Source organism: Macaca thibetana, chromosome 7 (genome assembly GCF_024542745.1).
Source record: "Macaca thibetana thibetana isolate TM-01 chromosome 7, ASM2454274v1, whole genome shotgun sequence".
Classification (NCBI taxonomy): Eukaryota; Metazoa; Chordata; class Mammalia; order Primates; family Cercopithecidae; genus Macaca; species Macaca thibetana.
Window position 1 is genome coordinate 107744959 of NC_065584.1, and position 26956 is coordinate 107771914.

Here is a 26956-nt window from a genome sequence, read left to right on the forward strand (position 1 = left end):
ATGGTCCTTCCTGACTCTGAGGTTCTGTGATTCTCTAATAATATTGTCCATTAGTATTTTACGGTTTAGAGGCAGTTTGAAGATGCAGCCACACTATATATTTTAATTGATTTAATTTTCACAATGGTCTTATGAAGGTTAAATAGGGAAGGTATATTATTCCCAGTTGACAAAAACCCCAGATGTGAGGAGCTAAGTACCTTGTGACTAGAGATTGTGTGTGGCAGTTAAGAATAAAGTCTTGGCCGGGTGTGGTGGCACATGCCTATAATCCCAGCACTTTGGGAGGCTAAGGTGGATGGATCACTTGAGGTGAGGAGTTCAAGACCAGCCTGGCCAACATGGCGAAACCCCCTCTTTACTAAAATATACAAAAATTAGCTGGGCATGGTGGCAGGTGCCTGTAATCCCAGCTACTTGGGAGGCTGAAGCAGAAGAATTGCTTGAACACAGGAGGCAGAGGTTGCAGTGAGCCACGATCTTGCCGCTGCACTCCAGCCTGGGCGACAGAAAGAGATTCCATCTTAAAAAAAATAAATTAATTAAAATTTTAAAAAGGCCGGGCATGGTGGCTCACGCCTGTAATCCCAGCACTTTGGGAGGCTGAGGCAGGCAGATCACGAGGTCAGGAGTTCTAGATTAGCCTGGCCAACATGATGAAACCCTGTCTCTACTAAAAATACAAAAATTAGCCGGGCATGGTGGCGCATGCCTGTAATCCCAGCAACTAGGGAGGCTGAGGCAGGAGAATTGCTTGAACCTGGGGTGTGGAGGTTGCAGTGAGCCGAGATTGTGCCATTGCACTCCAGCCTGGGTGACAGAGCAAGACTCTGTCTCAAAAAAAAAAAAAAAAAGTAAAGTCTTATGACTCCCAGTCCCAGGCTCATTCAGCTGAACCACAACTGATACCTTAAGGCCATATTTTTTGTCACCATCTTTGCAAACTTGAAACAAACAAACAACAAATAAATAATATAATTTTATTTGTTTGCTTTTGAGCTGGGAACATAATCCTTGGACTGCATGTTCCGTGTCCTGTGGAGGAGGGATTCAGAGACGGAGCTTTGTGTGTGTAGAGGAATCCATGCATGGAGAGATATTGCAAGTGGAAGAATGGAAGTGCATGTATGCACCCAAACCCAAGGTTATGCAAACTTGTAATCTGTTTGATTGCCCCAAGTGGATTGCCATGGAGTGGTCTCAGGTAAGATTTGAGAATATGCCACTTTTAATTAATTCTCATATTTTAAGGGATATTTTCTATATGCCCACCATGGTACTAGACAGCATGGAGACCAAAAAATGTGGTAAAAGAGCATGGTTCCTACTCCAAAGAGCTTAGGAAGACAGTTGGAGGACAAGGTAAGAAAGACCACAAGCATCATCATAGGTAAAAATAATTAACATTAAGGACATTAATAATAATATTTCCATATAATTACCAGCATAATTAATATTAAGCACTGTAAAGAACAAATGTATAAAGAACGAATGTTGAAGCAGAGTCAGTCAGGAAGTATTTGTTGCCCCTGTGGTGCTTAACCCATCTTTGAAGAATTTAAACAAGCAATAATTAAAATTTAAATTCTTTAAATTCTTTGACAAATGTAAACAAGCAAGAACCTGAGAAGCATCACTGGGTTAGGGTTAGTGTTAGGGAGATGGCCAAACAGAGATGGCTGAGCAAAGGCAGTAATGACAAGAAGTGACTCGAAGTTGAAGATTTGAAGAGATGAGCCATGTTACTAAGAATTGGAAGATTAAGTTGGAAATGCTGACACGACATGAAAGCGTGTGTCCTTGATCCAGCAGCTACTAAGAAGCTTCACAATTTTTGTGAAGACATAATATATTTTAAGTAACTGAGGCAAGATAGCCTAACATTGAGAAAGACCGGAGGCGGGCAGCCTATTTAGAAATCATCCGTGGGGTCAAGTTGTATATAAAGGAAAAGAGAAGAAGGAAAACACCCCAGAGGTATAACAAGGGTCATGTCAAATTAGCGTAGTTTTCACTTTCTAAAGAGATGACTGAGTGAGCCTCCAGAACAAATAAAATGCAGCTGGATTAGTCAAAGATGAAAAATGCAGACATTGGTATTTAATAATTTAATCTTAATCCTTTAATTTTCTGGAGAGTGAGATGTAATTGACTCAAGTTTCTCCAGCTTTCTTAAGTGATCTCCCCACACACATAGTTCATCATATACATGCGTTAATATATCTATTCATGTATTTATTCAATGTGTCAGCTACCGTGCTAAGAAGTAAATACAACTTGCTCGTACCACCCAAAAGCTTAGAATCTAGTTGCATAGACGTTCATGCAAACAAAGTTGTGATACAGCATAGTATCGTGCATAAGTAGTATCATGTGCCCAGTACTTCAGAGGCACAAGGTGGAATGATTCACTGCACCTGAAGGTGTCAGGAAAGCTTCAGAAAGGAGGTAGCACTTGAACTTGAAGGATAAACGAGTGTCAGGTGAAGACCATATCAATCTTTTTCTGATATCCCCAGACTAAACATCATTACCCTGTAGAACTTTATTCAAACTTGCTAGGAAAGAAGTTATCAATTAAGTTTTGGTCACATACTCCCTAAAAAGAAGATTAGAGAATTTTGTATTTCTTCACATATATTTAGGTTGACATTTGAAATTTCCTATCACAAGTTTAAATAATTACAAAGAATATCATTTCAACATGTTGTGAATGTTGACATTTTACAATAAGAGTGTTGCAGCATTCAAAAAAATCTGTCTAGTGGAATTTAAATGCCATGATAATTTCTGTCTTTGCCATCTTTCATTTAAAAAATACAGGAACGAGCTCTTCTTTAACAATTTGGATGTTGTGCATATTTTTCCCTTTGAACTCACATTTGCAATCTACTTTCCCCACAGAATTTTATTCTAATATAATGTATTTTTATGCTTTAAAGTCTTTTTTTAATTACAGTATTCTGCTTCTCTCCAAGAAGATATATATGATCATTGAAATTAATTTATTTTACTTTCCTGTGGCCATAAGGCCCTAACTATTTAAAATATTCCTCTGAATTGAGTTAATTTTACACAGTCAAAATAACATATATATTTCAAAGTTTGGTAAATAAGAATAACAACACAAAAACTACATTTTCATTTGAGTACACACTTAGTTCATCATGTACATGCATTAATATATCTTTATAGAAGATAAGTGGAGCTTAAAAAATAGTCCATCACCAGAATGAGCCATGTTCAGCAATGATTTTATTATTAATTTTTACTATTGGTTTCTTATTTTGTTTCGTTTGGCTTTGCATGTATACACTGGGAAAGCCTGTTCATATAAATCAATAGACCAGGATGGAAGGATTTTATTTTAGCAAGGTGGTTCAGTTCTTTGAACTCTTGAGTTATGTGCCAAAATTCATGTGATGGTCTATCATCAAAAATTATTTTTAAGGATCTGTCTGCTGGCAATTTAAGTCTTCTTTCTATTTTGTTGAAAGCAAAGAATATCATCTCAGCTGCAAAAGGATTTGTTATTGAGACATTAGGGACTTTCACTTTCTCAGCCCCAAATTAACATTGTTTCTACAACTGCAGAGCTTGTTTTCAGCTCTCATAAGTCCTAGTCATATGTTTGATGTTGGCTTTAGAGCTTTTATATCACCCTCCATCCCCATAAATATCATGACTTTATCATTACATGTATTATCAGAATAGAGGATGTTAACTAGCTCTTCTCATGCACCATACTTCACCCTTGATACTTTTCACTTTTTTCAAAAATCAAATATATTCTCAGTGATGAGGATTTTCCATCATTGAGGACATATGCAGCTCCACAGAGGAGTTCTGGAACTGTTGTAAACACTGACAATGCCATTGGGGGAAGTGTCTGGCTTCCCAGAAGGGTGGTTTAAAAGGAGAGGATGCTCCTTTGGATTAACCAGTTGTAGTATAGTTATATCTTGTACTGTTTTCTTTCTCTTTGGGTGAAATTTTTTCTTTCTTGGCTAAAACAGCCACTCAATATTATATATATCTTGAATTGATAAATTAGGGGGTAGGTGAGTCAATTTTCCAAAAACAGGGTAATCTCAAACTTCACTGAACTCATTAAAGTATTTGTTCAGTGGTTTCCAGAGTGGCATCATGAACTAGAGAAATTTCCCAATATTCTGCCTAATGTGCGTACACTGAGAAAAGCCTCCATATCCTTGAAACATGTCTTTGAAACTTGTCCCCAGGGATACCCGGGCACAAAGTTGCTTAGGGGGTCAGAAAATAATTTTCAAGCTCCTTAAAGCAGTGACTTGGCCATGGCTTTGGCAATAGATGGCTCTGGGAGGGAATTCCACTCTGCCTGTTAGGAACTGTGTGACCTTGAGCAAGATCCTTAGATGGTGGGCCGTTTGCTTATCTGTCCAATAAGCCTAAAGCTACTGACCTAGAAGTGGGTCAGGAGGATTCATGAGATAACAAATGAATGAGGTGCCTGTCCCATAGCAGGTAACCAAAGGCAATCAAGAACTCTCAGCCCCTCCCTGGGGTGGATCCAGAATTGGTGGGGTCTGAAGCTTGTACAGATTTGAGGGGACTCCTCAAAAACAAGAATATAAAACACAAATATTGAGTATTGAAGAGAATGTTTATTTAGAATAAGAAAGGAAATTATAAGAAATTATAAATTTATTTTTTTTTTTTTTATTTTTTTTATTTTTTATTTTTTTTTAATTTATTTATTATTATTATACTTTAAGTTGTAGGGTACATGTGCATAACGTGCAGGTTTGTTACATATGTATACTTGTGCCTTGTTGCTGTGCTGCACCCATCAACTCGTCATTTACATCAGGTATAACTCCCAATGCAATCCCTCCCCCCTGCCCCCTCCCCCCTCCCCCCTCCCCATGATAGGCCCCGGTGTGTGATGTTCCCCTTCCTGAGTCCGAGTGATCTCATTGTTCAGTTCCCACCTATGAGTGAGAACATGCGGTGTTTGGTTTTCTGTTCTTGTGATAGTTTGCTAAGAATGATGGTTTCCAGCTGCATCCATGTCCCTACAAAGGACACAAACTCATCCTTTTTGATGGCTGCATAGTATTCCATGGTGTATATGTGCCACATTTTCTAAATCCAATCTGTCACTGATGGACATTTGGGTTGATTCCAAGTCTTTGCTATTGTGAATAGTGCCGCAATAAACATACGTGTGCATGTGTCTTTATAGCAGCATAATTTATAATCCTTTGGGTATATACCCAGTAATGGGATGGCTGGGTCATATGGTACATCTAGTTCTAGATCCTTGAGGAATCGCCATACTGTTTTCCATAATGGTTGAACTAGTTTACAATCCCACCAACAGTGTAAAAGTGTTCCTATTTCTCCACATCCTCTCCAGCACCTGTTGTTTCCTGACTTTTTAATGATCGCCATTCTAACTGGTGTGAGATGGTATCTCATTGTGGTTTTGATTTGCATTTCTCTGATGGCCAGTGATGATGAGCATTTTTTCATGTGTCTGTTGGCTGTATGAATGTCTTCTTTTGAGAAATGTCTGTTCATATCCTTTGCCCACTTTTTGATGGGGTTGTTTGTTTTTTTCTTGTAAATTTGTTTGAGTTCTTTGTAGGTTCTGGATATTAGCCCTTTGTCAGATGAGTAGATTGCAAAAATTTTCTCCCATTCTGTAGGTTGCCTGTTCACTCTGATGGTAGTTTCTTTTGCTGTGCAGAAGCTCTTTAGTTTAATGAGATCCCATTTGTCAATTTTGGCTTTTGCTGCTGTTGCTTTTGGTGTTTTAGACATGAAGTCTTTGCCCATGCCTATGTCCTGAATGGTACTACCTAGGTTTTCCTCTAGGATTTTTATGGTATTAGGTCTAACATTTAAGTCTTTAATCCATCTTGAATTAATTTTCGTATAAGGAGTAAGGAAAGGATCCAGTTTCAGCTTTCTACTTACGGCTAGCCAATTTTCCCAGCAACATTTATTAAATAGGGAATCCTTTCCCCATTTCTTGTTTCTCTCAGGTTTGTCAAAGATCAGATGGCTGTAGATGTGTGGTATTATTTCTGAGGACTCTGTTCTGTTCCATTGGTCTATATCTCTGTTTTGGTACCAGTACCATGCTGTTTTGGTTACTGTAGCTTTGTAGTATAGTTTGAAGTCAGGTAGCGTGATGCCTCCAGCTTTGTTCTTTTGACTTAGGATTGTCTTGGAGATGCGGGCTCTTTTTTGGTTCCATATGAACTTTAAAGCAGTTTTTTCCAATTCCGTGAAGAAACTCGTTGGTAGCTTGATGGGGATGGCATTGAATCTATAAATAACCTTGGGCAGTATGGCCATTTTCACGATATTGATTCTTCCTATCCATGAGCATGGTATGTTCTTCCATTTGTTTGTGTCCTCTTTGATTTCACTGAGCAGTGGTTTGTAGTTCTCCTTGAAGAGGTCCTTTACATCCCTTGTAAGTTGGATTCCTAGGTATTTGATTCTCTTTGAAGCAATTGTGAATGGAAGTTCATTCCTGATTTGGCTCTCTGTTTGTCTGTTACTGGTGTATAAGAATGCTTGTGATTTTTGCCCATTGATTTTGTATCCTGAGACTTTGCTGAAATTGCTTATCAGCTTAAGGAGATTTTGGGCTGAGACAATGGGGTTTTCTAAATATACAATCATGTCATCTGCAAAGAGGGACAATTTGACTTCTTCTTTTCCTAACTGAATACCCTTGATTTCTTTCTCTTGCCTAATTGCCCTAGCCAGAACTTCCAACACTATGTTGAATAGGAGTGGTGAGAGAGGGCATCCCTGTCTTGTGCCAGTTTTCAAAGGGAATTTTTCCAGTTTTTGCCCATTCAGTATGATATTGGCTGTGGGTTTGTCATAGATAGCTCTTATTATTTTGAGGTACATTCCATCAATACCGAATTTATTGAGCGTTTTTAGCATGAAGGGCTGTTGAATTTTGTCAAAAGCCTTTTCTGCATCTATTGAGATAATCTTGTGGTTCTTGTCTTTGGTTCTGTTTATATGCTGGATTATGTTTATTGATTTGCGAATGTTGAACCAGCCTTGCATCCCAGGGATGAAGCCCACTTGATCATGGTGGATAAGCTTTTTGATGTGTTGCTGAACCCGGTTTGCCAGTATTTTATTGAGGATTTTTGCATCGATGTTCATAAGGGATATTGGTCTAAAATTCTCTTTTTTTGTTGTGTCTCTGCCAGGCTTTGGTATCAGAATGATGTTGGCCTCATAAAATGAGTTAGGGAGGATTCCCTCTTTTTCTATTGATTGGAATAGTTTCAGAAGGAATGGTACCAACTCCTCCTTGTACCTCTGGTAGAATTCAGCTGTGAATCCATCTGGTCCTGGACTTTTTTTGGTTGGTAGGCTATTAATTATTGCCTCAATTTCAGAACCTACTATTGGTCTATTCAGGGATTCAACTTCTTCCTGGTTTAGTCTTGGAAGAGTGTAAGTGTCCAGGAAATTATCCATTTCTTCTAGATTTTCCAGTTTATTTGCGTAGAGGTGTTTATAGTGTTCTCTGATGGTAGTTTGTATTTCTGTGGGGTCGGTGGTGATATCCCCTTTATCATTTTTAATTGCGTAGATTTGATTCTTCTCTCTTTTCTTCTTTATTATTCTGGCTAGTGGTCTGTCAATTTTGTTGATCTTTTCAAAAAACCAACTCCTAGATTCATTGATTTTTTGGAGAGTTTTTTGTGTCTCTATCTCCTTCAGTTCTCCTCTGATCTTAGTTATTTCTTGCCTTCTGCTAGCTTTCGAATGTGTTTGCTCTTGCTTCTCTAGCTCTTTTAATTGTGATGTTAGAGTGTCAATTTTAGATCTTTCCTGCTTTCTCTTGTGGGCATTTAGTGCTATAAATTTCCCTCTACACACTGCTTTAAATGTGTCCCAGAGATTCTGGTATGTTGTATCTTTGTTCTCATTGGTTTCAAAGAACATCTTTATTTCTGCCTTCATTTCGTTATGTACCCAGTAGTCATTCAGGAGCAGGTTGTTCAGTTTCCATGTAGTTGAGCGGTTTTGATTGAGTTTCTTAGTCCTGAGTTCTAGTTTGATTGCACTGTGGTCTGAGAGACAGTTTGTTATAATTTCTGTTCTTGTACATTTGCTGAGGAGTGCTTTACTTCCAATTACGTGGTCAATTTTGGAGTAAGTACGATGTGGTGCTGAGAAGAATGTATATTCTGTTGATTTGGGGTGGAGAGTTCTGTAGATGTCTATTAGGTCTGCTTGCTGCAGAGATGAGTTCAATTCCTGGATATCCTTGTTAACTTTCTGTCTCGTTGATCTGTCTAATGTTGACAGTGGAGTGTTGAAGTCTCCCATTATTATTGTATGGGAGTCTAAGTCTCTTTGTAAGTCTCTAAGGACTTGCTTTATGAATCTGGGTGCTCCTGTATTGGGTGCGTATATATTTAGGATAGTTAGCTCTTCCTGTTGAATTGATCCCTTTACCATTATGTAATGGCCTTCTTTGTCTCTTTTGATCTTTGATGGTTTAAAGTCTGTTTTATCAGAGACTAGTATAGCAACCCCCGCTTTTTTTTGTTCTCCATTTGCTTGGTAAATCTTCCTCCATCCCTTTATTTTGAGCCTATGTATGTCTCTGCGTGTGAGATGGGTCTCCTGAATACAGCAGACTGATGGGTCTTGACTCTTTATCCAGTTTGCCAGTCTGTGTCTTTTAATTGGAGCATTTAGTCCATTTACATTTAAGGTTAAGATTGTTATGTGTGAACTTGATCCTGCCATTATGATATTAACTGGTTATTTTGGTCGTTAGTTGATGCAGTTTCTTCCTAGCCTCGATGGTCTTTACATTTTGGCATGTTTTTGCAATGGCTGGTACCGGTTGTTCCTTTCCATGTTGAGTGCTTCCTTCAGGATCTCTTGTAAGGCAGGCCTAGTGGTGACAAAATCTCTAAGCATTTGCTTATCTGTAAAGGATTTTATTTCTCCTTCACTTATGAAACTTAGTTTGGCTGGATATGATATTCTGGGTTTAAAATTCTTTTCTTTAAGAATGTTGAATATTGGCCCCCACTCTCTTCTGGCTTGGAGAGTTTCTGCCGAGAGATCTGCTGTTAGTCTGATGGGCTTCCCTTTGTGGGTAACCCGACCTTTCTCTCTGGCTGCTCTTAAGATTTTTTCCTTCATTTCAACTTTGGTGAATGTGGCAATTATGTGTCTTGGAGTTGCTCTTCTCGAGGAGTATCTTTGTGGCGTTCTCTGTATTTCCTGGATTTGAATGTTGGCCTGCCCTACTAGGTTGGGGAAGTTCTCCTGGATGATATCCTGAAGAGTGTTTTCCAACTTGGTTCCATTTTCCCCCTCACTTTCAGGCACCCCAATCAGACGTAGATTTGGTCTTTTTACATAATCCCATACTTCTTGCAGGCTTTGTTCATTTCTTTTTCTTCTTTTTTCTTTTGGTTTCTCTTCTCGCTTCATTTCATTCATTTGATCCTCAATCGCTGATACTCTTTCTTCCAGTTGATCGAGTCGGTTACTGAAGCTTGTGCATTTGTCACGTATTTCTCGTGTCATGGTTTTCATCTCTTTCATTTCGTTTAGGACCTTCTCTGCATTAATTACTCTAGCCATCAATTCTTCCACTTTTTTTTCAAGATTTTTAGTTTCTTTGCGCTGGGTACGTAATTCTTCCTTTAGCTCTGAGAAATTTGATGGACTGAAGCCTTCTTCTCTCATCTCGTCAAAGTCATTCTCCGTCCAGCTTTGATCCGTTGCTGGCGATGAGCTGCGCTCCTTTGCCGGGGGAGATGCGCTCTTATTTTTTGAATTTCCAGCTTTTCTGCCCTGCTTTTTCCCCATCTTTGTGGTTTTATCTGCCTCTGGTCTTTGATGATGGTGATGTACTGATGGGGTTTTGGTGTAGGTGTCCTTCCTGTTTGATAGTTTTCCTTCTAACAGTCAGGACCCTCAGCTGTAGGTCTGTTGGAGATTGCTTGAGGTCCACTCCAGACCCTGTTTGCCTGGGTATCAGCAGCAGAGGCTCAGTTGAAAATGCAGAAATCACCGGTCTTCTGTGTCGCTCGCGCTGGGAGTTGGAGACTGGAGCTGTTCCTATTCGGCCATCTTGCTCCGCCCCCTCCAGAAATTATAAATTTAAAAAAGCTGACAACAACTAATTGTGAACTCTGGATTTAATAATGATAATATTTAATAATGATATATTAACTGACGTATTAGTTATATTAATAATGATGTATTAATATGGGTTCCTCAGTTGTAACAATGGCATCACACTAAAGCAAGACATTAATAATAGGGAAAATCATAGGGGGGAAAAGGGGTGAAGGGGAATATTGGGGCTTTCTGTACTGTCTGCTCAATATTTCTGTAAACCCAATACAGTCCTCAAAAAATATAGTCTATCAATTTTTTAAATGCGTACATATATATACTCCCCAATATGCAGATTATATTAGTCCATTCTCACACTGCTATAAAGATACTACCAGAGACTGGTTAATTTATAAATGAAAGAGGTTTAATTGACTCACAGTTCCACATGTCTGTGGAGGCCTCAGGAAACTTACAATGATGGTGGAAGGTGAAGGAGAAGTAAGTACCTCCTTCACAAGGCAGCAGGAGAGGGAGAGAGAGCATGAAGGGGGAAGAGCCCTTTATAAAACCAGCAGATCTTATGAGAACTCACTATCCTGAGACCAGCATGGGGAAAACTGCCCCCATGATCCAATCACCCCTTCTCAGGTCTCTCCCACGACAAGTGGGGATTATGGGGATTACGATTCAAGATGAGATTTGGGTGGGGACACAGAGCCAAACTATAACACAGATAAATGAAAAGCTAGTCTCGATTTTTATATGACATGAAAACATTCCACTCATAGGCAAGAGTAACTTTCAAATCATAAACAAATAATCCAAGAAAAAAAATGCTGCAAAAAAATTCAGGAAAACATAGCATATTTTTATTAACTTTAACTGCAGGCAGTTATAGTTATAGATGTATCAGGATACATCTGTAGTATTTTTTTCTATAGTGTTTGGCTGAATTATCTTTGATGGCCTCATTTTATGACAGCAGTTTTGCAAGACTGACTTCTATAGTCAGAATAGAAAAATAATCTTCTGGCATAATTCATCAGAATGTTATTATATTTTTATTGACAGTTCAGAAAGGTTTCATTCATCTTCAAAAATTATTTTGGGTAGGGTCATGTAAACTTTTAATCAAACTTGAGAAAACTTGTAACAAGTTTCTTTGATATTTGAGCAGTAAGATTTCAGGGCATTTTCAATTTTCTTGAACTATGATCACACCTTAAATACTTTTTCAATTGGGAAGTAGAACAAGGTTGTACAAAAGAGGGGCCCTGAAATACAAGCATCACAGAAAATTAGCCTCGGTACCCTTCCTTACATAATATTTGTCTAAAAGTCTTTTGTGTTTAATATTTATATAGTTTAATGGCTTTCCTTTGCATATGATAAAATATTGCCTTTGTGGTTCTCTTAAAAATAATGCATTGGCTTCTCTTTTCTTCTTTGAAGTGCACAGTGACTTGTGGCCGAGGGTTACGGTACCGGGTTGTTCTGTGTATTAACCACCGTGGAGAGCACGTTGGGGGCTGCAATCCACAACTGAAATTACACATCAAAGAAGAATGTGTCATTCCCATCCCGTGTTATAAACCAAAAGGTAAGTCTGTGGTGCATTGTAAATTCAAATCAAATAGTATTTTCCAGCTCCCATTCCAATATTGTAGCATTTCCCTTTCAACTTACTACTTTCTTATAAAAATTGTTTTACTGACAGATTGCAATAGACCTTCCCATCTAGATAAAGAAGTTAGATATATGTGAATTATTCATCTTGAGGGAAAACTGAGCTCCTGTTGATTCCGTACAGATGGAGTAGCTCCTATCTATCTAGTTTTATACTAACATTTCTTGGTGGACGTAAGAAAATTAAATGCAGTCTCTCCCTTGAAGAAAAAGAAGGAGAATGGCAGAGGGGGAGATTAAAAAAGGAGGGGAAGGAAAAGTAGAAGGAGGAAGAGAAAGAAGAGCAAGAAAAAGAGGAAGAAATAGAGGAGGAGGAAATTATTCTTTTCTCAAGATTCTCGTTCTTCTTTGTAGCTACCTCTCCACTGGAGTGTAAGATTTTTGAGGGAGGAATGATGTCATCTTTATCATGTGTACTAATGCATGGAATGAATGAAAACTTCCAGTTCCCATTGGAGATCTATGGATGCATTTATAATCTCTCCAGTAGTTCACATTTGTTCTACATGAAAGAGCAGAAATGGGTAGCATCGATGGATAGGAGGATTTGGCATCATTTCTCTGATATATGATCTCCTCTGTACATAATTATTTCCATATTCTTTAATGTTAATCATCCTCATGAAAAGTATCTTCCATCTTGAAATTGGAGAAAAGATTATTCCCAACTATTAGTAAGGACTCCTCCTTAGTATTTGAGAGAGGATGGTAAAACTCTCTTTTGTTATTTTTGGGTTCATTATTCATACAAAGAGCCTCATAATTAGCCATCCAATAAATATTTTTCAGTATGTCTATCTTGCAGAAAAATCACTAGTTGCCATGACAGGTACAGACATTGACTACATAACTCCATCAGTGAAGTCTTTTCTCCTTCTTTCTGCACTTACGATACTTTCATAGCCACTTTCATTGTGTCCACAGTTTCCTTGAAGAACCCCAAAGTTATTTTTATTTCTCACTTCATAGATAAATTATTCCTTTCCTCACATCAAGGAGGCTTCAAAGGACAGAAAGGGGCAACAGTTTGTTTTTCCATGCCAGATGTAATTGGTAATCATCTCCCTCAACAACTACAACAACAGTAAAAGTTTGAGTAAACTATAACACAGACTCTTTCATCCCTCCCAACCTTCTTAACTTTCATGTTATTTGTCTTTCTCTATTAATGTTTGCATTCCATGGACAAAAATAAAATGTAACCAAAGATAGCAAGCTGATATGGTTGAAGTAAGAGCTTCAATGTATGAACAACAGAAATTGGTATTGATTTATAAAAGGCATTTTTATGTTAACTTTGACAGCATATTCAACTGTATCGTGATCATTTTGGTTGCTTTTTAATAATGTATTAATTTTTAAAAAATACAACAGAAATGTTTAATTCATTCCAGCAGCCACCTAATGTATTTTACTAAGGAACTCAACTTGCATTTGAAAAACATGACCTCTTTATAAATGAAATCTTCAGCCAATATGATCATATATCCAACTCCTTAATGATTAATAGTAATTAAGCTTATTGTTTATGTTCTCTTTTTCTTAGAAAAAAGTCCAGTGGAAGCAAAATTGCCTTGGCTGAAACAAGCACAAGAACTAGAAGAGACCAGAATAGCAACAGAAGAACCAACGTGAGTCCAGGACCCTTTATGGGAATAATCAGGGCATAGCCAGTTAACATGATATATGTAATTTTTGTACTCATTGGAGTACAATGATACATTTAATATCCAAGTGACCTGGATTTACAGACTCTAGAGAGCTTGAGCTGGCTAGAGTTTTTCTTTATTTCACAATTCAGCAGTCCTCCTTTGGCAGTTTCTGTGAGCAGCACAGAAAAGAACAGTGTTACTTAACTCAAAGCAGATCCAGTGGTCTGTTACACTTAAGAGATTGGGGATAATTTCTAGGTTTTAACGCATGTGATTTGACCATGAACCATCATAGTATTGTACAAATAAACCAATCATTCCATGGGTAAGTCATGGTCAATCTCTATAAAATTAATTAAGTTGGAATGCATTAGTTGCTTGAGTGATCATAGGGAAATGGAAAGAACAAGTTACTAAGAGTATTGGAGCTTAGAACCACCCCTGCTAACTACATGACCTTAGACAAGTCTAATTTTTCTGTCTCTTATTCTCCTTACTTATAAAAGGGGCAGGTTGGGCTTGATCTCTCCAGGGTTCATTCCAACTCAAAAATCCAATGACTACCATCTGCATGTGATTTGATGAATCTGGATTGTAACAGTGCCAGTGGAAATTAAGAATCAAGAGGAAATCAAAGAAGCATTCTGGAGGCGGTTATATAGGGACAAAAAGAGAGCAAGAAATCAGAGGTGCTCTGAGATTTCTAGTCCAGGAATCTATAAGAACAACAGCACCAATGATAGACTCAAGTAATTGAACAGAATGGCTGATTCCATGTCAAACATGTTAAGTCTTTGGTGCTGACAGGCTGTCTATGAAGAGAGCGATTCCCGGAGCATCAGAGGAAAAGGGGTCTCAGCAGTAATCTGGCCACTTTCCCTCTCGGAGCAGGCATTTCTTCTTCAACACCTTCAGCAATATGCAGAGTTCACTGCATTAAGAGAAACCTCATTCTCATGTTGGGCAACCCAAGTTATTTGCAAGATCTTTTTCTTCTGTTGAGACAGAATAGACCTCCTAATTTGTGTTCTCTGAAGCAGAAAAAAAAATACATCTATGCCCCATCCCATGTGACAAGTTTTCACAAATACGAAGAAAGCTGCCATGGATCCTGAGAGCTTTGTCTTTCCCAAGTTCATCATTCTTAGCCTTTTCAGCAGGCTTCATGCACTGTTGTTTTTAGATCCTTTCCCAACCTCCTATGCTTTTCAGAACCCACTCTCATTTGTCAATCTCCCTTTTTACTGTGGTCCAGCCCAGTGGTGAGCCCCAGGGCAGTGTGGGTTACTTCTCTCTGAGAAGGCACATGTGGCAAAGTGGTGTGGGCCAACATAGCTGGCACATCACACTCATGACAAGCACAGACTTCTTCACGTGGACCACTGTCAGTGCTAGCTATGACCACAGAAGAAACTGTGGACTGTGTGAGGGCGAATGGCTTCACAGTATTTGAGTAAAAAGAGAAGAGTGTTGGGCTCCTGACAGAAGCTTGGAGATTTAGAGGAAGAGGGGGAATCAAAAGAGGAAGATGGTGAGGGAGTAAAGTAGTGAAGAGAGGGAGGAGTAAGACCCAGGAAAGCTTATTATTCCAGAGACCAAAGGAGGAGGGAGTTTAAGGAGGCAAGCAGCAAACAGGATTCAAATCTCACAGAAAGACAAGGAAAATCCATGAGGAAAGAGAAAAGGCTGCTTTGATTAACAAGAAAGGCTTTTTCAGTGAATTCTAGAATAGTAGCATTCAAAGGGTGGAGAATAAAACATTGTGGATATTTCAGAAATAAATTTCCAAAAAAGAAGGAAATGGAGCAATGGGTATTTGAGTACTACAGAAGGAACAAAGATTGGTAGTCAAGCTGATGGAAAAGCCTATGTGTATGTGTTTGTTATTTTTCATTTTGAAGTTAGGGCAATCTTAAACAAATTAAAAAGGGTTTTGCACAAGTCAGTTAATATCTGTAGACCTTCCAACTATACAAGGAAGGCATTAGGCTAAATGCTGCTGGAACCTTCTCCCATCTCTGATCACCTACAATCCTGTAAGGGAAGGAGTCTACAGAAAGAAAAGGGTTTGAGACACTTGAGAGAGAGTGTGTAGTTGTCACAGAAGGAAGGTCACAGAGTCCTCTGTCTAGAATGATGGGTCCTACCAAGATCTTTTGTTTTCAAAACACAGTTAGATGACAGTCGATAATCCTTCTGTACGTCCTCTCTTGGTTAATAGGATTGCAGCCCATCCAGTTCCCCAAACTAGAAGCCTGGAGTCTTTCTTGGCTCCTTCTCATTCTTCCCTGATGTTTAATTAGCCACTGAGTTGTGCCGACTATATTTACTAAAATCTTCCTTGGTTCCAGTTCCTCCTGTCCATCCAAACTACCATCCTTGTATAGGTCCTGAAGTCAATTCCCAGGACACCTACAACAGCTTTCTAATTTGCTTCTGAATTGCTTCCCTCAAATCCACCCCTACACAACACAGCCACCAGAGTAGTCTATCTAGGTAGGGTGCAAGTCTAATTCCTTTTTTTTTGAGACGGAGTCTCACTCTGTCACTCAGGTTGGAGTGCAGTGGCACGATCTCGGCTCACTGCAACCTCTGCCTTCTGAATTCAAGCGATTCTCCTGCCTCAGCCTCCTGAGTAGCTGGGATTACAGACACGTGGCACCACGCCAGGCTAATGTTTTGTATTTTTAGTTGAGATGGGGTTTCCCCATGTTAACCAGGATGGTCTCGATATCCTGAGCTCATGATCCACCCGTCTCGGCCCCAGAAAGTGCTGGGATTACAGGCGTAAACCACCGCGCCTGGCCAAGTCTAATTCTGTCTTTGCAATGTTCAGAATATCCAAATGTCTCCCCATCACTTAAAGATTTATGTGGGTTCATATGCCCAACAGGACATGGCAGGGTATTACTCTTCCTGCTCCCCAGCCTTATGTCTGGCCCCCTCCTTTTTTTTGCCTTGAGTGGGACGCTCCAGCCACACTGACTTATGGGCTGTTTCTTGCCCACAGCAAGCTGTCTCTTGCCTCCTTCTCTTTAATCACACTCCCCTCTTAGTTGGGAATGGCTCCCACCTGTTAAGTCTTTTTCTGTAACTTTCTTTTTAATCATAGAAAATTGCAAACCTATTTAAAAGAGGAGAAAACAGTGTAATGAACCCCTATGTCATGTTCATAACCCAGTATCAACAATTATCAACCCAGTGCCACTCTTGTTTCATTGAAACCATCACCACTGCCACTACCCTCTGATCATTTTTGAAGCAAATACAGACAGCACATCATTTCATTCATAATTATGTATCTCTAAAAGAAGTTTTTTAAAAAATTAACCAAAATACCATCAGATACTGTAGGAGTGGGGCTCTATCACCAACATTTTCTTTTTATTTCGGCTGCCAGATTTTTTTTTAATCATGTAAGAGATATACAACATAAAACTTACCATTTTAACCATTTTGAAGTGTACAGTTCAGTAGTGTTAATCACATTCACATTGTTGTGCACCCATCACCACCTCCCATCTCTCGAATTTTCTCATCATCCCTAACATAAGCTCTGCTCACCTTCAGCAATAACTCCCTACTCTCTCCCACTAGACTCTGGTAACCTCTATTCTACTTTCTGTCTCTCTTTCATTCAACAGCACTTTTTTTTTTTTTTCCCGAGACGGGGTCTGGCTCTGTCGCCCAGGCTGGAGTGCAGTGGCGCGATCTCGGCTCACTGCAAGCTCCGCTTCCCCGGTTCACGCCATTCTCCTGCCTCAGCCTCCCGAGTAGCTGGGACTACAGGCGCCTGCCCCCACGCCCGTTCATTCGCCAGCATTTTAAACAAACACCCCAGGTAACTTTGGCAGGGGAGTGGGCATATCTAAGTTTGGGAACCACTGGATCAGATAGTCTCTAAGGTCCCTTTAAAGTTCAGAAAATATTGTTTACTTTATTGAATTAGAAAAGGGGGATATCCACCGGGCGCAGTTGCTCACGCCTGTAATCCCAGCACTTTGGGAAGCCGAGGTGGGTTTATCACCCAAACTCAGGAGTTTGAGACCAGCCTGGCCAACATGGTAAAACTCCGTCTCTACTAAAAATACAAAAATTAGCCGGGTGTGGTGGCACATACCTGTAGTCCCAGCTACTCAGGAGGCTAAGGCAGGAAAATTGCCTGAACTCTGGAGGCAGAGGTTGCAGTGAGCTGAGACCCTGCCACTACTCTCCAGCCTGGGTGACATAGCGAGACTCCGCCTCAAAAAAAAAAAAAAAAAAAAAAAAAAAAAGAAAAAGAAAAAAAAAAAAAGAAAAAAAACAGAAAAGGGGGATATCATGGAAGCTACAGTGAGGTTCAGGGCCTATATTCATTCCAAGCCTGCCTTTTCTGTCAGCCCCACCTGACTTTGCTAGCGGTTTCTTCCTCCTCATATTCACAGAGCAAAGCTAAAAAGCTCTTTACTCCTGAAGGACACCACCCTTTCCTCCCCCTTGTTGGAGACTGAGCAGACAGCACCTGTTCCCTGGCCTGAGCAGCTGCCTCTTCCCACCTTCCGCAATCTCTCCCTCTGTGGTCTCTCTGCAATTTTCCTGCATAATTCACACTGCCTGGCAGTTTCTGGCTTGGTCCTAGCCATCTAGTGTGAAGTTTATAGTTTCCTGCCACCACTTCTGACTCTATTCATTCCCTCGATTTCCAAACAAAACCGCAGCATATCTCAGCTTCCAGTGCATCCTTTTATTACCACTGTCTTTTGTGGTTTGGGTTTGGGGATGCTTCCTTGTTGACAATGAAGGGGAGGGTGAACGCAGCTGTATTTTACATCCCTCCATTAGAGCCTGCCAAGCCGGCCTGGAGGAGATAAATATTTCTGCCTCTGTGGTTTACCATGGCTCAAGCTCTGAATTTACATAGGGAGCGGATGTTCAAAGGGCTTTTTTGCTTTTTTTTAAATTAGGAAAATAAAAATTATAGCATATAAATCTAAGCCAAGGGAACTGCAGTACTGACCTTCTTAACTTTCAATTGTGGAATGTGTTGACAGTTGATATGGTTCATTGGTTCATGGTTGTTTTAAAAGTTCCTCCCTGGAGCCTCTTTGTTTGTTTCAGCAAACTTGTTGCCCTCGCTCTTGTTTTTCATATACAAAAACTAAGGAAATAGGATGGACTTAGCACACCTTGTATGTTTCCTTCACTGCTGTCTTAACTTCTCCATTTGTGGAGATTGTATTTCCTAAAGTCAAATTAGGTGACATTTCAGGAATCTGTTTTTCTAACAACAACAGTGATAACAACAAATATTGTGAAGTGCTTTGTGCCAGACCTTGTTCTGAGTGTTCTACGTGGATTAAGTTGTTTAATGCTCACAACTCCTCTATGAGGAGGTGCTTTTCTTGTCTTCATTTTGGGCTTAGGAAACAGAGGCATAGAAACGTAAAGGAATTGTTTTGGAGATATTAAGTGGTGGACAGTGATTCTATGGCACATAAGACTAGAAAGAGCTGCAGTTTCGTGTCAGATGTACTGAATTCAAGTCTAACCCATCCTTGGGTTTATCTAATGGAGTAGACAGGGAAGTGAGTGACTGCATGATGGTATTGTAAGGTTGCAATGCATTATAATTACATTATGGTGTTATTTGGGATCAGGGATGGTTTCCGGAAATAGATGGTACATGAACTGAGATCCTAGAGTGTCCTACAGCGTCAGAAGAGTAGCATGTCAGGTATTTGGAATAGAGGCTTGTGTGCAGGCTCACTGGCCCATGTAGACCACGCAGGTTACTGAGGTGGTCTGATGGGGTTGAGGGGCCGGGGGATGAGCGGGGGAGCAGTAATGGCAGCAAGGATGCAGCTGGAGGAGACAGCAAGTCTTGAGGGTCTTCCATGGTTCACCAAGGAGCTTAGACTTTATCAGCAGGCTGTGGGAGCCATTTAAGGATTTTAACTAGAGAAGTGACATAATGTCAATTACATTTTTGAAAGATCCCTCTGGTGACCTGCAGTTTGTTTCCAGTTATTCACAATGATAAATAAAACTGCAGCGAATTTCAAATTGCACATCTCTAATTGTCTCATTGGACGTAATTTCTGGCATGGAATTTCTGGGCCAGGGATAGGCATTTAATTTCTATTGTCAAATTTCCTTTTAGAGAGAAATCAGTGCTGGCTTCTCTTGCCAGCAGCAGTTCCTCCAGCTTGCCTTTATCCCCATACATTCATCAAAATCAGGAGATTATCTTTTTTTTAAATGTTATTTTGTAGTATTTTTTATGGTTCATGTTTTGCACTTAACTTTGATCCATGGGAAATTTACTTTCACATGTAATATGTAATCTCAATCTAACAATTTTTCCAAATAATTAACCAATTGCCCTAGCACTATCTGTTGAGTAAACTACCCACTTTGGTTTTAAAATGACATCATTGTACACATAATACTCCAGTGCCAGTACCATATTATTTGAATCACTGTGTCTTTAAATACTTTTTTCTATTAAACTGTGCAAGTACTCTGTAATTGTATTCCTTTTAAAAATGTTACTGATTGTTCTCACCTAACCTTACATAAAACTTTAGAGTTGTATTGTCTGTTTGCAACTTCCCGCACAAAAAACTGCTTCAGCAGTTTGGCTCAGAACTGCATTTTTTTCTGAATTAATTAGGGGAGAATAAACATCTTTGTAATTTTGAGTCTTCCCATTCAGGGGTGTGTGGTCTCTCCATCTATTCAGGTCTTTAGGCTTAGAATCCCCTGAGTATTTTATACGTCAGTTTTCCTCATCTGTAAAATCAGGAAAATAATGATCTTTATTCATCAGGTCATGGCGAGAATTATATTAAATAATACATGTAATGTGCTTAGCATAGTGCCTGGCAGCTAACAGTAAGTGTGGCTGAATTCTGGGAAAACTGGTAATTTTAGTATATGTATCTGTAGATTTGTATAGTGCAACATACACACACACACACACACACACTCTCAGAGTTATGGACTACTTTATTGAACTGTTTTGGTTTTTTCCAAAATTTTTCTGTTAATTTTAGTACTTTTCATAGCTGTGTCATTTTCAAATATGATGATTTTGTCTATTATGTTTATTCTTTCCTAATATTTACACCTGCTTTTTTGCTCTTCCACTGTATTTTCATTTGTATTTTTCTGATCTCATTTTGTTTATTCTTTTACTTTTTACATGTCTGAAGTCATTTTGTGTTATTTGTTTTATCTATAGGTTTTAAAATTACCAGCTGGGTGCAGTGGCAGGCCTCTGTAGTTCCAGCTACTAGGGAGGCTGAGGTGAGGGGCTCACTTGATTGAGCCCCAGAGTTCAAGGCTGCATTGAGCCGTGATCACACCACTGCATTCCAGCCTGGGTGACACAGCAAGACCCTGTCTCTGGAAAAAAAAATAAAAAGAGAGAGAGAGAGTCTGTTTTTAAAAGGAAAGTTTAATCCATTTAAATGGAGTTTTATTGCTGATAGTTCCGGTCTCCATTTTAAATATTTCCTTGTTTCTGATGTTTTCCTACATGATCTATATGAACTTGATTTGTTTTCTATAATAGGAGATTTATCTACTATAATTTGATTTTTTAACAAACTCAAACCTATATAATTTTTATCATAAATATCAAGAATGGTGCCATTTCTGCTGATTTCTCTAGATTTAAAATGAATAAATTGGCATTTGTTGTTGTTGTTGTTGTTTGTTTTTCATTTTGAGATGGAGTCTCACTGTGTCACCCAGGCTGGAGTGCGGTGGTGTGATCTCAGTTCACTGCAACTCCACCTCCCAGGTTCAAGCAGTTCTCCTGCCTCAGCCTCCCTAGTAGCTAGAACTGCAGGCGTGCACCACCACACCTGGCTAATTTTTTTTTGGATTTTTAGTAGACACGGGATTTCACCATGTTGGCCAGGCTGGTCTCCAACTCCTGACCTCAAGTGATCTGCCGACCTTGACCTCCCAAAGTGCTGGGATTACAGGTGTGAGCCACCATGCCCTGCCAGATTTCATTCTTTTTAATGGCTGAATAGTATTCCATTGTGTATATAGGCTATATTTTCTTTATCCTTATCCATTTATCTGTAGGTGAGAACTTAGGTTGATTTTGTATCTTTACTATTGTGAATAGTGCTTTGACAAACATACAAATGCAGATATATTTTTGATATAATGATTTATTTTCCTTTGAGTAAATACCCAGTAGTGGAATTCTGGATCAAAGGGCAGTTTTATTTATTTTTATTATTTATTTTTATTTTGTTTTATTTTATTTTTTGAGACAGTCTTGCTCTGTTGCCCAGACTGGAGTGCAGTGGTGCGATCTCAGCTCACTGCAAGCTCTGCCTCCCGGGTTCACGCCATTCACCTGCCTCAGCCTCCCGAGTAGCCGGGACTATAGGCGCCCGCCACCACGACTGGCTAATTTTTTTGTATTTTTAGTAGAGACGGGGTTTCACCGTGTTAGCCAATCGGTCTTGATCTCCTGATCCGCCTGCCTTGGCCTCCCAAAGTGCTGGGATTACAGGCGTGAGCCACCGCGCCCAGCTGGCAGTTTTATTTTTAAGTCTTTGAGAAATCTCCATGGAGGTTGTCCTAATTTACCTTCCCACTGACAGTGTTTAAGTGTCCCAAGATACGTTTTTCTTTCACTAATACATGCTGACATTTTTCTTTCACTAATACATGCTGCCTTCTTCTCTTACACTGAAGAATGATTTTAGCAGTTGGATATTTGTGTTTTGTTTCCTCATTCTGGAAATAGAAAAATAAATTATCTAAAAGAGCATTGTCAAATTGTCTTTGGATTCATATACTGTCATCCTGCATGATCTTTAAGTGCTTCTGTATCCTCTGATACAGGTGAGGCTATGTAGAATAATGCTAGCAGCTGTTGTATACCCTTTGATTACTTCTCTGTACCTCAGTTTTCTCATCTGTAAAGTGGGCATAATAATATTTCCTGATAGGGTTGTTGTTAAAAGAAAATGATACAATTTGTTTGAAGCACTGAAGACAGTGTCTCACAGGAATAATAATGCAATGAATGTCTGATGTTACTATTTTTATTTTATTGTACTTATTGAGCTTTCAACTCAGATGTCATTACATTTAATCCTCACCCAATCCCATTAGGTAGGTACTATTATTGTTCTTATTTTACAGAAAATTACTACCTTTGTATTTGAATAACAGTTTTACTGGACTCCTATTCGTACGTCTCCTATTCTCTCTCTCTCTCTCAAAACTGTTACTGTATTTTTTCCTGATTTTGAATGTTGTGTGCATCTGAGGTACCCCTGTCTTTTTGTTCCTATAGGAGACTTACTTTTTGTGTCTAGACACCTCGACAATTCTTTCTTTATGCTCAAAGCTTTGTTAGCCAGGTATACTCATTTTCCATAGCTGCCAAGACCACAAACTTAGTGGTGTAAAACAACACAAATGTATTATCCCACAGTTCAGTGGGTCAGAAGCCCAGTAAATTCAGCTGGTGTCTCTGTTCCAGTTCCCAGTAGGCCAGGATCAAGGTGTCTGTCAGCATGAAGTCTTCTTTGGCAGGAGTCCACTTCTAGGCTCATTAGAATAATTGGCAGAATTCAGTTCCATGCATTTGTAGAGCTGAGATCTTCATTTCCTTGCTGGCTGTGGGCTGGGAGATTGTTCTCAATTTCTAGAGGCCACCTGCATTCCTTGGCTTATGGTCTCATCCATCTTTGAGCCAGCAACAGTGGGTGAGTTCCTCTTACACTTCAAATCCCTCTCGCTTATTAATCTACTTATATTTCTGACTCCAGCCAGAGTGATGTCCTTGTTTTTAAGGATGTCTGTGATTCGGTTAAGCTCACCAAAGTAATCTGGGATTATCATCCCATCTCGAGGTCACACCTGTAAATTCCCTTTTGCTGTGTATGGTAATGTATTCACACATTCTAGGGATTAGGGCATGGGAGTACTTGCAGGTTTGAGGAGCCATTATTCTGCCTACAATTCTAGGTTTTTATGTTCATCATTTTAATTACTTTTTCCTGGAAGAGAGTGTACCTTTTCAGGATGTATTTCAGTCACTTTTTTCATATTTTATTTCTGAGCACCTTTTCTGTTTCATGTGTTGGAATCTCTACATGAAGAATCTGGTTTTCTTCAATATTGGATTACCTAGGTTCTCTTTAACTTAGTCCCTTAAAATTGTGCTTCAGAAAATCAATTTTATAGAGATGTAGTTTACATACAATAAACTGTGTCTATTTAAAGTGCACCATCAATGAGTGGTTTTTTTTTCTTTCTTTCTTTTGAGGTGGAGTCTCACTCTGTTGTCCAGGCTGGAGTACAGTGGTGTGATCTCAGCTCACTGCAACCTCTGCCTTCTGGGTTCAAGTGATTCTCCTGCCTCAGCCTCCCGAGTAGCTGGGATTACAGGCATGCACCACCATGCCTGGCTAATTTTTTTGTATTTTTAGTAGAGATAGGGTCTCACCATGTTGGCCAGCCTGGTCTCGAACTCCTGACCTCAGGTTATCCACCTGCCTCGGCCTCCTAGAGTGCTGGGATTATAGGCGTGAGCCATCACACCCGGCTAATACGTTTTGACAGATGTATATATCCCTCAAACCCCAGTCCCACTCAAGATCCAGAACATTTCCATCCCTACAAAAGTTTTCTTTGCAGCTTCTCTTTCTTTCAATGCTTCATTCACTTCCAAGTCTGGCCTCTGTGTCATTAATTTGATCTTCAGCCATGTGTCTTCTGTTTTTTCCTAGTTCTGAATTACTTGTTAGACGTGACAATAGTGTTATTATGTTTCACAGTTGGTTTCCTCAGCTCTGCCATTTTCCATTTTACTCTGTTGTTTTATCATCTCATCTTGAAGCTCTCACATCAGTGAAATGTTATTCTTTTTCAGTTCTTCCATGTGCAAAGACATAGGTAACACAACCTGTTCCTCTGGTTGTTTTTTGCCCAGACATGGCTCTTTGAATGTACTCCTTTCTTCCTTTAAAAAACAAAATTGGTGAGACAAGATTCAGAATTGTGTGGTATAATATCTTTAAATAAAAAATAATACATAGAAGGAAATCATGCTGGATCATGTGTAAGTATTTTTTAGTTGTCATGGGTTGTTTTTTGTTGTTGTTGTTTTTGTTTTTTTTTTTGTTTTTTTAACCTTTAAGTCACTTCTTGTTACTTTGGATGGAACTAACATTTACTTTTTAAAGGGACTTTTTAAAAAATCATTGAAAACCAGCTTGAAATATACAGAAAACCCAGGAGGACGTTGAGTGTAACCATTATTTGTCCTGCTGGGAGTTGAGGTGAACATTTTTGTTTGTTTGTTTTTTTGAGATGGAGTCTCACTCTGTTGCCCAGGCTGCAGTACAGTGGCACAATCTTGGCTCGCTACAACCTCCACCTCCTGGGTTCAGGCGATTCTCCTGCCTCAGCCTCCCAAGTAGCTGGGATTACAGGCGTGCACCACCATGATTAATTTTTGTTTTGCTTTTTTTTTTTAAGTGGAGACCGAGTTTCACCATGTTGGCCAGGCTAGTCTCGAACTCCTGACCTCAGGTGATTCACCTGCCTCAGCATCCCAAAGTGCTGAGATTACAGGTGTGAGCCACCCTGCTTGGCGGAGGTGAACCTTCTTACCTCATCTCTTCTGGAGATTCTCAATCACCAAGATATAGAAGTTCAATTTGAATGAAAATATCTACTTCCCATTAAAACAAAATCCCAATTTGTAAGTTTTTATTACCAAGGAGAAAAGAGAGAAAAAAATGACCGTAAGGTAGAATATGCACATGCTTAGAAACTTTAAACCTTTTAAAGATATAAAGTAAAAACCTCCCTCTTTAAACATTCTAGTTCCTGACACTTTCAGTTGCTTCTAGAAGAGAGAAATTATACATAATCCAGGACACATACAAACATGCTACATATGAGAGAGTTCATATACTATGATCTCTTTTTTCTCAAATCAAAAAATAGTATATAGGTGTATATAGATAGTGTATGTTATAGACTGTAGCATATATGTATAATGTATTTATTTCATGTAACAGTCTTCAAGAGAAGACTGTTCTTTATCAATTCATACCTAAACCCATGTCCTTTTAAATGACTGCATATTATTACACTATATGGATTCCTCATCTTTAACCAGTCTCCTTTCTGATTCTACCATAAAAGTAGCAAAGAAAGAAAAGAAACATCAAATATTAACTCCAGCATTGCCCCATCCTGGGAAGCTGAGCAAGCCCTCACATGGAATCTGAGAATTAGAGAGAAGGGTTCCACACTAACAATTTCCAACACAGTGAACAACATGTTTTGTGTTGATTGATATTTCTTTGCAGGACACGTATATAGCAATGGCATTTCATTCTGCTGATTGGGGGTGTGCTTTTTTGGACAACTATATTCAAGTCTTGCCTGGGGAAAAAAGGTTGGATGACTCTGTGAGAACCTTACAACCCTGTCTTTCTGAGGTTGGAAATATTAAGCTTTGGAACTGCGTCTTAAACAAACATCTTAGCAGTGTTTTCTCAAGTTATTTAGTAGAATGTAATCCCATGGATAAGGGTCTGTATTCACTTAAGTTTATGAAATGATGCACATAATATTTCTCTCTTAAGCATTTGTATTATGCATTTGTATTTCATAGTCTTTGGAAAAGTTTTGCGGTGAATAAATCTGTTGAACATTATTGAGCTCAAAGTTTTCAAAACGTATTCTATTACTGAACCCTTTCTCCTCTATCACTTATTAATATCTCAGGATATAAAGTGTTTCTTCAGAGTATCTTAAATATATCTATCCCTACGGAATCTTGTTTTCAAATTCTGTGCAGGAGTCCAGTAAAGGACCAGATAGTAAATATTTTAGGCATTGTAGGCCAAATGGTTTCTATTGCAAATATTCAGTTCTTTTAGGTAGCACAAAAGCCATAGACAATAGGTGGAAAAATGAGTGTGATTATATTCCAGTAAAACTTTAGTTATGCACAGTAAAATTTAATTTTATGTAATTTTCACATGTTACAAAAGATCTTTTTTTCTCCCAACAGTTAAAAAATGTAAAAATGATTCTCAGCTGGTGGGCTGTACTGAAGATAGGTGGGCCACATTTGACCTGCTAGTCATAGTTTGATGACCTTTGATTTAGTAGATAATAATTCAGAATAAGAATTAAATGCTTTGTTCAGCAAGATTGTGCAGTATTTCTTTTGTTTTAAAGAAGATCCAGAAGCTTTGTGCACTTGTATATTAAACATAAAAGAATATTAAGGCTTCATCTACTCTGTAAAAAGTGTTTAAGATAACCTAAAATTTAGCTGCTAAACTTGAGACAGTTTAATACTAATATGCCCATTACAGAGGATAAGCTCAATACTAATTTACTGAGTAAATATTGGTGAAAATCTCCATATTATAAAAGAAATTAGATTAGAAGTGATCTCCATATGATGGTTTATTACTAAATCTTAAATAAAACCTTTGTAATTTTCC

At 38.9% G+C, this 26956-nt stretch overlaps 1 protein-coding gene across 6 annotated transcripts in view; it reads left to right on the top strand.

The window, feature by feature from the left end:
• Positions 1-26956, top strand: part of ADAMTSL3 (ADAMTS like 3) — a 414992-nt gene that overhangs the window by 258178 nt on the left and 129858 nt on the right. For all 6 annotated transcript variants that reach the window (XM_050796105.1, XM_050796106.1, XM_050796108.1 and 3 more), the window contains exons 13-15: positions 1000-1204; positions 11575-11722; positions 13355-13439. In XM_050796105.1, the coding sequence (XP_050652062.1) occupies positions 1000-1204; positions 11575-11722; positions 13355-13439 (438 nt within the window). The remainder of the gene's footprint in view (positions 1-999; positions 1205-11574; positions 11723-13354; positions 13440-26956) is intronic.